The sequence below is a fragment of the Sus scrofa genome, chromosome 17 (genome assembly GCF_054392235.1).
Source record: "Sus scrofa isolate SSC_HxYL_T2T_F1_AM1 chromosome 17, Sscrofa_HxYL_maternal_Yorkshire_Landrace_v2.0, whole genome shotgun sequence".
Lineage (NCBI taxonomy): Eukaryota > Metazoa > Chordata > Mammalia > Artiodactyla > Suidae > Sus > Sus scrofa.
The window spans coordinates 49507862-49521460 of NC_139399.1; the positions used below are offsets into that span (position 1 = coordinate 49507862).

At 52.1% G+C, this 13599-nt stretch overlaps 1 protein-coding gene across 3 annotated transcripts in view; it reads left to right on the plus strand.

The window, feature by feature from the left end:
• The window catches only part of PPP1R16B (protein phosphatase 1 regulatory subunit 16B), a 112939-nt gene that overhangs the window by 71794 nt on the left and 27546 nt on the right, over positions 1–13599 (plus strand). For all 3 annotated transcript variants that reach the window (XR_014832325.1, XM_003134439.7, XM_085003891.1), the window contains exon 3: positions 11621–11691. Coding sequence is in view for 2 of the 3 variants with exons in the window: in XM_003134439.7 (XP_003134487.3) it covers positions 11621–11691 (71 nt within the window). In the remaining variant the exon portion in view is untranslated. The remainder of the gene's footprint in view (positions 1–11620; positions 11692–13599) is intronic.

Below are 13599 nucleotides of genomic sequence, written 5' to 3' on the forward strand. Positions count from 1 at the left end.
GCGGCATCTGGGTAGCTGATGCAAGTCTATGTCAGTAACTTCTGCCCTGCACAGCCATGCGCCCTGGGCATGGAGATTCTAGAAAGGAGATTATAGCTTCATGCCTGGTGGACCCTAGGCCATCTTGTCCTCACAGTCATGCGGGTATCAGAGATGCTGAGAGAAACTGATCTCCTTACATGTCAAGGGATGAGGATTCTCTCTGAGATGGAAAGCCTGCGACTCCACCTGGAAGCGTTGTTGTCCAGAGGACAAAGCATAAAATAGCCCAAGAGAGGATGCTCTGGGCAGCCCTGAGGCTTGGGTAGAGGCCAGGCAGGTTCTACCGACTCCTGTAGTCGTCACATATTGACCAGGAGCCTTATCACAGTAGCTAGAAAGTTTGTGGTTCCTACTCCCCCACCCTTCCAAAGCTTAAAGTCTTGTAAAGACACAACAAATCCACACCCAGCTACTACATTGTGGTGGTGTGTTCTTGTGGGGAATCCACAAGGGAGGGGTACCTGGCCCAGCGTGGGGAGGCTTCATGCAGGAAGTGACATTTCAGCTGAAACCTGGTTAAGACTTAACCAAATGAGGAGTTTCCGTTGTGGCTCAGTGGTAAAGAACCCAACTAGTAAACATGAGGATGCGGGTTTGATCCCTGGCCCCACTCAGTGGGTTAAGGATCCAGTGTTGCCGTGAACTGTGGTGTAGGTCACAGATAAGGCTCTGCAACAGCCTGCGCTGCTGTGGCTGTGGTGTAGGCTGGCAGCTACATGATACCTTGATTCGACCCCTAGCCTGGGAACTTCTATATGCTGTGGGTGTGGCCCTAAAAAAAAAAAGAAAAGAAAAAAGAATTAACCAAATGACATGAAGGCAGAGAAAGAGAGAAAGACAGGCAGAGGGCATAGCACAAGAGAAGGCCCAGAGATGCAAGAGAGAAGGGGGCGCATGGGTGGTCCTGCAAGGGTCCGTGGTGGTTAGGATGGACGATGCCAGGAGAGGTGGGCAGAGACCAGATCTTGTGGGGCCAAGTGGCCAGTTGCCTCCTTCCTTCCCCTTCCATTAAGGCAGGATTGAATACCTACTATGTGCCGGCTACTGTCCTCAGCCCCATGTCACTGCATGGATGGGACGGATGCTGAACTGGCCCTCCCCCCACCAGGCTGGCAGGGAAATGAGCTCACAGCAGGATGCTTGAGGCCAGCTTGGAGCCCCTTGTTTTCCTTTTCAAATCGAGGTATCATTTGCGTACTACAAAATTCCCCCTTTAAAGTGTGCAATTTGTGGTCTTCTCTAGCACTTTCACAAGATTGCCCAAGCGTTACTCTGATCTAACTCTGCAAAATGTCCATCACCCCAAAAGGATACCCTGTACTCATTAGCTGTCATACCTCATTCCCTGCTCCCCTCTGCCCCTGAAAATCACTCATCTGCTCTTTTTATCTTTATGGATTTGCCTCTGCTGGACATTTCCTATAAATGGAATCACACAGTATGTGGTCCTTTGTTACTGGCGTCTTTTGCTTAACATGGAGTTTTCAGGGTTCACCCGTGGTGTACCATGTGCCAGTACTTCATTCCTTTTTACGGCTACACAATATTCCGCTCTATGACTATGTCACATTTGATTGAGCCCTTCATCATTGTGGGCATTTGGGTTGTTTTCACTTGGGGGGCTGCTGAAAATAATGCCACTATAAACATGTGTGTATCAGTCTTTGTGTGGACTGGTGCATTCATTCCTCTTGGGTCCATACCTAGGAGTGGAATTGCTAGGTCATATGGTAACTCTATATTTATATTTGGGGAACTGCCGGACTGTTTTTCACAGCAGCTGCACCATTTTATATTCCCACCAGCAAAGGACGTGGGTTCCAGGGACCCCACATCTTCACCAACACTGCTTCTTGTCTGACCCCTCCTCTTCTTGAATGGGCTCTGGAAGGGGGTCTACCTGGGGAAGAGCAAGGCCTGGCTCCTGGGCTTTGAAGGAAGCTCACCCTCCACCATGGCTGAGTCATCGCCCGGGATCTTGGAGTGAACTTCCTGCTGGTGGGATGGGCTATACCAGCCCCTGCAGAAGCCACCATTAGACTTGACTGAGTCTCCACCCCCAGCCCCAGGCTGCTGGGCTTTCCTGGAAGCAGCTATTTCTGGCTCTTTCTTCTCCAGGGAGGAGCACTGGTGGGTGGAAAGGTTGAAGTTTCTCGGTGGAGTGATTTTGGAAGCACCATGCTTAGGGGACCCAGGACAACCTTGACTTGGGAGGAGAGTAAAGATGCAGCTTCCTGAAAGTGGTAGCCCCTCTGGCATTGTCAGAGCAGCAGACTGAGTGCCCTGCAACCCTGACGGCCCCTGGGGAGGGGCAGAGGGGCACGGAGGGCCAGGGGAGCTGGTTTGATCAGGCTCCAGGTGCCAGACCCCATGAGGCTGAGCAAAGCAGACCTGGGATGTGAGGAAGTAGGGGAGGAAAATGGCCAGCAGGGCACAATTTTCCATGGAGGAGGTGCAGCCTAGTGGGCGGCAGCTGGAGGCAAGCCACCAAGGTCCTTGGCATCAGGGGCAGGGTGGGGTCTGCCTAATGGAAATGCAGCAGGAAGAGGAAGTGGTGGGGCTCAGGCTGGAGTCAGCCCCCGAGTTGCCACTCGTTTGCCACGAGACCTTGGGCTAAATGTTAACCTCCCGCCCCGGTGTCCTCATCTGCAAACCGTGCTAATAAGAAGGTTCTGTGATGACCCTTAGCCATCTTTGTCTTGATTTCATGTACTGAACGTTGACCTACTTAGCCATGGTCTTGACCTTTCTTCTAGCTTTTTGTCATCTCTGTGGCTCTCTTCCTGCCAATATCTGTATCCATCCCGCACACCTCTCCCCTGCTCAGCTTTCCTTCTCCAGGTCCTTGTTTGGCACAGTTTTAGCAAAGTGGCTAAGTGTCCAGCCTCTGGAGGCAGCCAGACCTGGGTTAAAATCCTAACTCTGCCATTCCCAGACAAGGGCCCTTGGCCACGTCTTTCCACTTGTTCAAGCCTGAGCCTCACTTGTCCCATCTGTAAATCGAATTGATAATAGCAGGCAGTTAATTAATAATAGTGGATCATTAATCCTCAGAACTGGCTTAGGAGGACTAAGGGATGTGATAGACATAAAGCTCTGAACACAGGGCCCGGTGCACAGTTAGTGCTGAGGTGTAGGAAGAACAGCAAAGGTGTAGGGCAGAGGGAGTGAAGACTGGCTCCCGGGAGAGTGGGTCACGGCGGGTGCCCAGTGCCAGGCCTGGGCTGGGCTGACGGACTCCTACCGTCTACTGCCGGGTCTGGCCGCGTTGCCAAAGGAGGCTCAGGGAGGGATAGTTGCTGCTTCGTTTCTGTGCCAAATCCACGTCTGTCGCTCTGCAGTTCTTGAGTCACACTCCTGTGTGTGTGTGTCCCCAGACCCACAGTCCCACGGCCCCAGGAACAAGCAGCTGTGTGGCCCCAGAACATTACTCCCTCCCTTGGTGACTTCCTGCCTTTGTTCATTCACACAATAGATTTTTTTGTCATCTTTTAAATAAAAAGGGTATATATTTAAGGTGTACGACATGATGCTTATCTCTCTCTATATATACAGAGAGAGAAATGATTAGTATGTATTAAGTAGTCAAGCTAATTAACATACCCATCACCACTGAGTTTCCTCCTTCTCCTCCTCCTGCTCCTCCTCCTCCTCCTCTTTCTTCTACGTCTTCCTCTTTTTCTCCGTCATCATCTTCTTCTTCTCTGTTTGGAGATGTTAGTCAAAAGCTGCAAAGTTGCCGTTGTGTAGGGTGAACACATCTAGGGTTCTAATGTGCAGCGTGATGAGCATAATAATAATGAGTGAATAATAATGCTGTATTGAGGACTAGACGTTTGCCAAGAGAGAAGATTTCAGGTGCACTCACTACAGTAGATTTTTTTTTTTTTTTTTTGTCTTTTTGCCATTTCTTGGGCCGCTCCCGTGGTATATGGAGATTCCCAGGCCAGGGGTCGAATCGGAGCTGTAGCCACCAGCCTCCGCCAGAGCCACAGCAATGCAGGATCCAAGCCGCGTCTGCAACCTACACCACAGCTCATGGCAACGCCGGATCCTCAACCCACTGAGCAAGGCCGGGGATGGAACCCCCCACCTCATGGTTCCTAGTTGGATTCTTTAACCACTGAGTCATGGTGGGAACTCCAACAGTAGATATTTTTTGAGCCCTTGCTCAGAGCAGGCTCCATGCTAGACTTTGGGGACACCAGTCAGTAGGATTCCATGCCCTCAAAACTAAACAAATAACTATATAATTAATATAGGCTACCTAATCACCCTATAATTATAAATTGTGACAGGCGCTGCTGTGAAGCAGAAATGCAGGGTCCTGTGGGTAAGAATACCTCAGGCATCTTGATTGAGATTGGGTTGATCACGGAAGGCCCCTGGGAGGAGGTGACATTTCAGCTGGCATCTGAAGGTTGAAGAGAAGTTTTCTGGTCCAAGAATGCGAAGAAAGAGGGCTCTAGGTGTAGGTAACTGTGTGTAAAAGCCTTGAGGAGCTCAAGGAGTTCCCTGGTGGTTTAGTGGTTAGGACTTAGCACTTTCACCTCTGCTGCCCGGGTTCGACCCCTGGTCTGGGAACTGAGATCCTGCATCAAGCTGCTGCATACCATGGCCCCCTCAAAAATAAACAAACAACCCCCCAAAATAAAATTCAATTAAAATTAAAAATTAAACCCAAGAAACCTTGAGGAGCTCAGTTTTTGTTTTAAGAAATGGAAGAAGTCAGTGTGACTGAATTGGTGATGGATTTGGGGAGGGTGGGGCAACTCGGGGGTAGGGAGGGGCAGAAACTGGATCACGCAGTGCCTAGGAAGCAGTGGGAGGACGAGGCCTCATTTCTGGGTGCTGGGGGCGGGGTGGGGGGGAGGAAGCGGGTTAGGTGGGGACGTGGGCTTGGTGAGTGGGTGTCCCATGAACATGACTGTGGAAGTCACGTGGCCAGTGGCAGCAGCTCAGCCCCAGGGCGCCCCCAGCAGGTGTAGATTGTCAGGATTCACCACCAGTGGGCAGACACCTCTGCCTTGCTGTCCCCACTTCCTCAAGGCAGGAGCAGGCCCCACACCTGTGGGTGCCCGTCCCTGAGACGCCGAGGTCAGGCAGTCTGCTGTGTGGGGCCATGGGGCAGAGGGAGTCAGGTGGCAAAGAAAACACAAGCTTGTCAGCAGTGACTTCTCCCCATGAAGGCCGCCACCAGCTTCCTGCCAAGAGGGGCTGGTTCAGCCTCACTCGCTACAGCTGGAGATGGAGGGGAGCAGATGGCCCTGCTTGGACCAGATTCCAACCAGATTGCCAGGGAGGTGTGGGCGGAGCAACAGGGTTGGCGCCAGGAGCAGGAATACATGTGGGGAGGGCGGGAGCCACTTCTTTGCCATCTCAGTGGGGTCTTGCCTGTATGGGGGCCGGTGGGGGCATTGGCTGTGGCCTCAGGGTGGTCCTTGAACCTGCAGATGCTTGGAGCCTCTCTGTAGAGAGGTGCCCTCTGTGTTTTATGACCAGGTCGAGCGCTCTTGAGAAATGCAAGGTATCCATGGCTATGTCTCTAGTGCCCAGCACAGGGCAGGACCCGGCAGGAGCAGAGTGGTCGTTTTTTATTTTTTAATATCAATGATAGTAGTAGTTCTCAGGCACTGTCTTACTTAATCCTCACAGCCTCCCCACAAAGGAGATGCTGTTCTGATCCCCATTTTACAGATGAGGACACTAAGGCACAGAGAGGAGGAATAACTTGTCTGAAGCCACAGCTAAACAAATATGTGTGGACAGATGGGTCACTCGGACAAACTGAACGGCACATCTGGTATTGGGGCTTTGGGGACAGGGAGCAGACCTGAGGACAGGCAACCAGGAGAAACAGTGGATATGCCCAGCTGGAGAGGGGAGTGTCCCCTTCCTGTCTTTGTCCTCCCTGAGCCTCAGCCAACTCTTTAGATGCCTCCAGGCCAGCTGCCTCCATTGTGCAAGGTACTCAGAGAGCCAGAGAAGCACCTGGAGAGCTAGGGATGGCTGGGTGCGGCTGAGCAGGCTGCACACTGCACAACTCCAGGGCAAGCCATTCCTGTAGACTCTGCTGGGAACAGTGCTCCCTGGAACTGTGCAAGGTGGTAGGCAGAACCACACTATACAGACTGTGAAGTCCAAGGTCATCAAAATCTTTTCTGTAAAGGGCCAGACAGTAAAAGTTTTAGGCTGTGAGGGCCATCCGTCTCTGCTGTAACTACTCAACCCTGGTGTTATAAGGTAAAAGCAGTCACAGGCAATGTAAATGAATGCGTGTGGATGTGTTCCAAGAAATTTAACTATGGAATGAGGCTGCCTGCCAAATATGGCCCCTGGGCCATAGTTTGCTGACCCCAGTGAAGGCCAAGGCAGGATTTCGAACTCAATTCTAAGAGCAATGCGGAGCCAGAGAGGGTTTTAAGTACGGAGTGAGAGGAGGTAAATTTATGTTTAATTTGGCCCTTGAATTTTTTTTTTTTTTTTGGCTGCGATATGCAGCAGTTTGATATGGGATCTCAATTCCCAGACCAGGCACTGAACTTGGGCCGCAGTGGTGAAAGTGCCAAGTCTTAACCACTAGGTCACCAGGAAACTCCCTAGTTTGGCCCTTGAGATGTCTAACTGCCCCCACCCCCTGGACTGCCATGTTTCTTCTGTCCTGGTTGTGGATCCCTGTGCCCTTCTGACTGCAAGAAGAGGCTTGGCCTGGGACCCAAGGGCCTCTGATGCTTTCAGAGCAGAGGTCGCTCTGTCCATTCTGTCCCCTTCTCCCCATGCCCAGCTCTCAGCCCAGTTCTGCTCATTCCAGCAATGCCTGTCCCCATTCCTGGCCTCAGGGGCAGAGCAGGGCAGCCCTGTGACCAACAGTCTGGGCTTAGAAATAGGACAGTATGCTCTCCTCCACTTGGTCTCCTGTGGCTGTGAGCTGCACTTCTCTGACCCTCTGTCTCCTCTTCTTTATAAAAGGAATAATTAGACATGAACCCATGAAAGAAAGTGGTTCTGCATTGACCTGGGCACAAACAATAGCCTTAGTAAGAAGACACTGTTGAGGAGTTCCCTTGTGACACAGCGAGTTAAGGATATGGCATTGTTACTGCAGTGGCTCTGGTCGCTGCTGTGGCACCAGTTCAATCCCTGGCCTGGGAACTTTTGCATGCTGCAGGTATAGCCAAAAAAAAAAAAAAAAGATAGCGGCGAAGTTCCCATTGTGGCTCACTGGGTTAAGAAGCCAACTAGTATCCATGAGGATGTAGGGTTAGATCCCTTGCCTGGCTCAGTGGGTTAAGGATCTGGCGTTGCTGCAAGCTGCAGTGTAGGTCACAGATATGGCTCAGATGTGGTATAGCTGTGGTTATGCCATAGGCTGGCAACGGCAGCTCTGATTTAGACCCTAGCCTGGGAACTTCCATATGCCACAGGTGCAGCCCTAAGGGAAAAAAAAAAAAAAAAGGCACTGTAGATAGAAGAATAAATCAATCACAGGGGCAGGAGGAAAGCCTGGCCGTGTACTGGGTTGCGAGGTCTTTGCTCCAATGAGTTGTGTGCAGAGCCAGGCTCCTGGCTAATGCACCAAGCACAACCGTGGACGAGGCCTTGCCTCATGACTATTAAGGGCTCCTTAGAGATGAGAATGACTTGTCCCACCTCTTGGGCTGAAAATAACTGCCCGACACTGGAGTAATTACATGTTTTAGGCTCCCGCAACGCATGGCGAACACCCCAATAATTACTGCACACAAAGGCTGCTTTTGGCAGCTGACTCTTCATTTCTGCCTCAAAGAGTGTCTCCTGGACAGGAAGCCTGGTCCACTACCCCTCCCAGAGGATTTGAACCTTGGCCTTATGTGAGTAGGACCTTCCAGAAGCCCATCCCACACAGGGACATAATGGTCACTTCTAGTCTCCCAAAGTCCAGCTGTCAGGCCCAGAACACCTCCACTGGCTTGTGGACAGGCTGGACCTCAGTGATCAGGGGCTTCGCCATCATCTTCTCACGTGTCCCTGAAGCTGAGACCAGCTAGCAGGTCCTCCTGGTAGGATACTGGATACTCCAGATGGGAGCCATCCGCGGCAGCACTACAGGGTGGCTTGCTTTGGTAGGAGATGGAGAGGCTGTGTCCTTGGGCTGAGCTGGGGGCTGCAAATTAGGTTGGGGCTCTGGAAGGATGGTTGAGGATTTACCGTGTGCCAGACCTTAAGGAAAGAGCAATAAGTGCCAGGTCACTGTCCTGCCCTACAGCAGACAGACCCCAAGCCCATAATGATTACCCTAACAGTTATGTAACTATGGCTGTTATAAGACTATAAATGAGATGTATAGAAGCTGTGAGCACGCAGAACAGGGGGAGTCTGGGGAGTTTGAGCTGAGATGTGAAGGATGAGGAGTGAGATGGGTGTGTGTGTGTGTGCGCGTGCACACGTGTATGCGTGTGTGTTAGAGATGGATGGATGGTGGGCGGTGGGTGGATAAATGGATGGATGCATGGCTGAGGGTGGATGGATGGATGCATGCATGCATGCATGCATGCATGAATAAATAGGTGACTGAGTCTTTCAGGCATTAGGAACAGGCTATGCAAAAGCTCAGTGGCCAAAGGAAAATATAGTGATTCCGCAGCTGAAAAAAGATCGTTGTGGAAGATATTTGGAGTTTAAGAAATGAGACTGGAGGAGTTCCCTGGGGTGGCTCAGTAGTTTAAGGATCTGAGTCACTGCTGTGGGTCTGGTTACTGCTGTGGTGTGAGTTCGATCCCTGGCCTGGGGACTTCCACATGCTGTGGGTGCAGCCAAAAATAAATAAATAAATAAGAGAAATGAGACCGAGAGGTAGGTAGGTTAGGAGCACTGTATACAGCTAGGGAGGTTGTGTGCTGCCCTGCCCCGGGGGTACCAGTCTCATAGACCACCGTGTGAGTGGTACCCCCTGGAATTGTGCAGGATGGAGGCCTGCAGGCAGGGCACACGTCGTACAGACCTTCTGTACCCGTAGTAAGGGCTTTGGACTTTGTTCCCAGAGCGAGGGGGAGCCATAGAAGGGTTTCAGCCGCTGGTGGTGGCGCTCATTTCCATGCAGAATGCCCCAAAGCCGCGCTGTCCAATAGCACTTTCTGTGAAGACGGAAACGTTCTATTTCTGCACTTTCTAATATGGTCCCCACATGTGGCTGCTGAGCACTTGAAATGTAGCCAGAGTGACTGAGGAAGTGAATTTTGAATTTTCATGAGTTGACATTTGAAAAGCCATAAGAGCCAGTCGTGGCTGGTGGTTCCACATTGGACAGGGCGGCTCCAGAGGACCCGACCGTATCCCATATAAACTCTCATCGCTCTGACCGCCCGCAGCAAGGAACGCATGTAGGGCAGGTCTGCTGGAGATGTCTCCTCTTGCCAGGAGGCTGCGTGGAGGCCTCGGCCCCCCTCCACAGGGGCCTCCGTTTACACTCAAGCCAAGGGGGCCCCTGGGGCTATGGATCCGGAAGCTGGGAGTGACCAGGATGAAGCTGGGGGGTCACCCCCATCCCCACTGCCCCTGAGCCCTTGTCTTCTCCCCTGGCACCACCTGGGCTTTCTGAGTGGTGTTCAGTCTGCAGAATGGATGGCCTTCCCGCTGCCCTTCACAATACCCTCAAGTTCGCCCTCCACACGCGGCAGAGGGAAATCAACAAGGAAGCCACCTTGGTCCTGCCCCATTGGATGGGTGGGGGGTGGCAGTGCAGAGAGAGTGCCCACAGTGGGAATTAGGGGAAGTGGACTTCGGCCTCCCTGGGTAGGAAAGGGAGTGGGCTCAGAGGGCCAGGACCAGCCTGTCCTCCCATTTGCAGGACCCAGGCCTCCATCCCTGGCTTCCTGAGCATCCCGAGGGCCTCACACCCAAGCCGGCTTGTGTATCCAAGCTCCTCCACTGGCTCTGTGAGCAGCCACCCCAGTCACCCCTTTAGCCTAGAGGTGCACCGCTGCATGGTCCACCCTTGGGAAGCTGGATCTGGGGAAGAGATCTGTGCAGGCCACACATTCAGGCTTGGAGCCATTTGAAAAGGGAAGGGTGAGATGGGTCAGAAGGGGAACCAAGGACTGCAGTGGGCTCATCCCACTGGGCCCATGGGCACCTTACCCCACGGGAGAGGTGTAGCTGGAGGCTGGCCAGAGATGGTATCCTAAAGCTTGGAGGCCATGCAGCTGCCCACTGGCAAGGAGCCTGCAGGGCTGGTGAGTTAGTTCATTTGATGCACCTCCCACTACCTAAACTCTGAGCTGCATGAGGGCAGAACCCATGTCTCTTGCTCATTGGTGTATCCCAGCACTGTTTCCCATGCTGGCCTACAGCAGGTGCTTAATACGTGCATGCTAACTTAATGAATAAAAGTGCTAAAGCCTCCCTGTCCCTTGGCCCAAGTTTCTGAGCAGATGGACTTGAGTCTGTTGATACAATTGATGTAGTACCAGGGAGTGCATGCTGACCCTCCATCTTTCCTTTGCACTTGGGTTCAGTGTGCGAATTCCAGCTTGATGGGTCTGAGTGGATGGAGAAGAAGGGTGGATCCCACTGGAAAGGGGGGGGGGGCGGTCCTCGGCGAGAGGGATTTGAGGCTATGGATGGAGTTCACTTTGGCCTCCCTCTGCCCCCACCTCCCTGTGCCTCCTCATCCCTGAAAACATACACACATATGTGCACATGCACACAGACACACGCACAGACTGGACAAAGGTAGGGGTGGGGGCCAGTCAAGGCTGCCCCCTACCTCGAGGCTCAGTTAGGGGCATTTGGCACCTATGGGTGGGCTATTATCTGGTGCAGGGGCCTGCAGAGTTAATAAAAATAATAACTGCCTCCATAATAAGAGCTGATGTCCAAACCATGTGCCAGATGCCATGCTAAGCCCCTGCCACAGCTCAGCTCAAATATTCTACATGATGCCCCCGTGAGATAGGTATAACATCACCCCATTTTAAAGGATAGAAAACTGAGGCACAGAGAGGGAGTGGTCTTGACTGAGGTTGCACAGCTAATAAGAATGGCACTCCAAGGAGTTCCCTGCTGGCTCAGCAGGTTAAGGATCCAGCATTGTCACTGCTATAGCTCGGGTCATTGCTGTGGCACGGATTCAACCCCAGGCCTGCAAACATGGCCGAAAGCAAAATAAAGTTTAAATGGAAATACAAAGGATCTAGAATATCCAAAACAATAATAATAAAAATAATAAAAGAGTGGCACTCAAATTGGAACCCAGGCATTGGACACCAAGTGTATGCTTTCAATGACTAAAATGTGCTTCCTGTGGGCAAGAAATGGAAATCACTTCACTCTGTGCCTGGCACGCACAAAGTGCTCGGTAACCTCTAGCTCCTATTTTTATTATGCAGAATAAGGCAGGAAGCGCTATCCACCTCTTGCAAATCCTGGACCAGAGACCTGTGTTCTGTGCCTCAGTTTCCTCCTCTGTGAAATGGGCGGGTGTTGCTACTTACCTCTCACCTGTGATGTAAGGAGTAAATTAGACTGCCACTGCCAGGACCTGGGAGAGAGGAGGTCTTACCTGACTTGGGGACACTCACTCCTGTCCCCTCTGTTGCAGTGCGTTACTTCCTGAAGAATAAGGTCAGCCCTGACTTGTGCAACGAGGATGGACTCACAGCCCTGCACCAGGTAAGGCTGGGCTCACTGCGGCCCCGGCTCCCTGCTCCCGGCTCCCCACCTGGTCAGGTGCCCCATCTGCCTGCATCCCCACCCCCCCACCCCCACCCCCACCCAGAACCCTGGGGAGGGGAGCCACAGCTGCCCCATCTGAAAGGCTCTTGTCCGCTTGGAGATGAGCGTGTCTGTTACAGACACACCCACAGAACCCTGTGCCCCCGTGCACGCGGCACACACACAGCCTCCAAGGACAGGGAGCCTTTGTCCCCTGCATCCTTACTGCCCGGCAAAGGCGTTGACAAACAAAGCAAGTTTGTTTGGAGCTTGACAGTTTACGAGGCACGTTTGTTCACACCCACCAAGGCATCCATCCACCCCCGTGACAAAAGTGATTGACAGAGGGGGTGGGAGGGTTATGTGACCCATCTAAGGTCACCAGCCATGAACTCTGGTCAGGAACCACATGCTACCAGAAAACACATCCTTTTTTGGGCAGCGAGATAGGCTTAGGCCCTCTTAGCTAGGGAGGGGCTGGGCTGGCTGTCATCTCTCACCTGGACACTGCAACAGCCCCCTAACTCCTGGTCCCCAGCACTCAGGGCCCTGCTGTGATTCATTCTCCAGGCAGTGACCACAGGGATGCTTAACATCTGCTGATGTTTCTCAAAGCGCTCCGGTGTCCTCCCGTAGCGCTTGCGGTGAGGAGGCCCCCTGTCCCTGCCCAGGCTAGCTGCCTGCCCTCCAGCCACTTGACTTCTCTGTTCCTGGCACGCACTGTGCTGCTGCCCATCACACTTCACACTGCGCTTGGGGGTATGCACGGCAAGTGCCTGAGAGCTGTGCTGTTAAACCCACGCCCTTTCTTCTGACCACCCCTTTGCCATTTGAATCCTGAGCATGATCATTTAAGGTTTGTCTCCTTTACCCAGACTGTACTGCACAAGGGCAAAGCCCATGTCTCTTACTCATCAGTGTGTCTGTATTGCTCCCCATGCTGGCATACAGTAGGTGCTCAATATATGCGTGCTGCGTTAATGAGTGAACACATTGAACCTCTCTTGCCCTGGCCCACGTTTCTGAGCAGGATGACTTGAATGCACCCTGGAACCCTGGACTGGCGAGACCTCTCCGTCTCCTCTTACGGCAGGAAGGGTGGACAGAGATTGGCCGCTGCCCTCCCATCAGCCTCAGGGGCATGTCTCCACCCTCAGCCATCAACCTGGGGATCCTGTGTGTCCTCTTGGCTTCTCTTCCTGTCGCATAGGGCTTCATGCACCCACAAATTCTAGCTGTGTGACCTCGGGCAAGTTATTTAAACCCCCAGAGCCTCACTTTCCCCATCTGTAAAGAGGAATAACAAGTACCTATCTCAGTGGGTTGTTGTGAAGATTAAATAAACACACATTAAATGGTGTATACCTCAGTGGTAGAGCATTTGACTGCATTAAAATCCCTATAAGCATCATTTGACACCGGATAAATACATATTATTATTATTATTATTAAAATTTGAAGTTTCCACTGTGGCTCAGTGGGTTAAGAATCTGACATAGAGTCTGCAAGGACTCAGGTTCAATCTCTGGCCTGGCTCAGTGAGTTAAGGATGCAGTGTTGCCATGAACCGCGGTGTAGGTCAAAGACACGGCTCGGATCCTGCATTGCCATGGCTGTGGCTAGGTTGGCAGCTGCAGCTCTGATTTGACCCTTAGCCCAGGAACTTCCATATGCCGCAGGTGTAGCTGAAAAAAAAAAGGAAAATTGCCACATACTCACTTCTTACGTGAAATGAGTGTTGATCGTTACAACAACCCTTTGAAATGTTATTATCCCCATTTTACAGTTCAGGAAACTGAGGTTCAGGGCAGCACTATCCAGTAGAACCTTTATGATGAGGGAATGTTCTGTGCACCAACACACTGT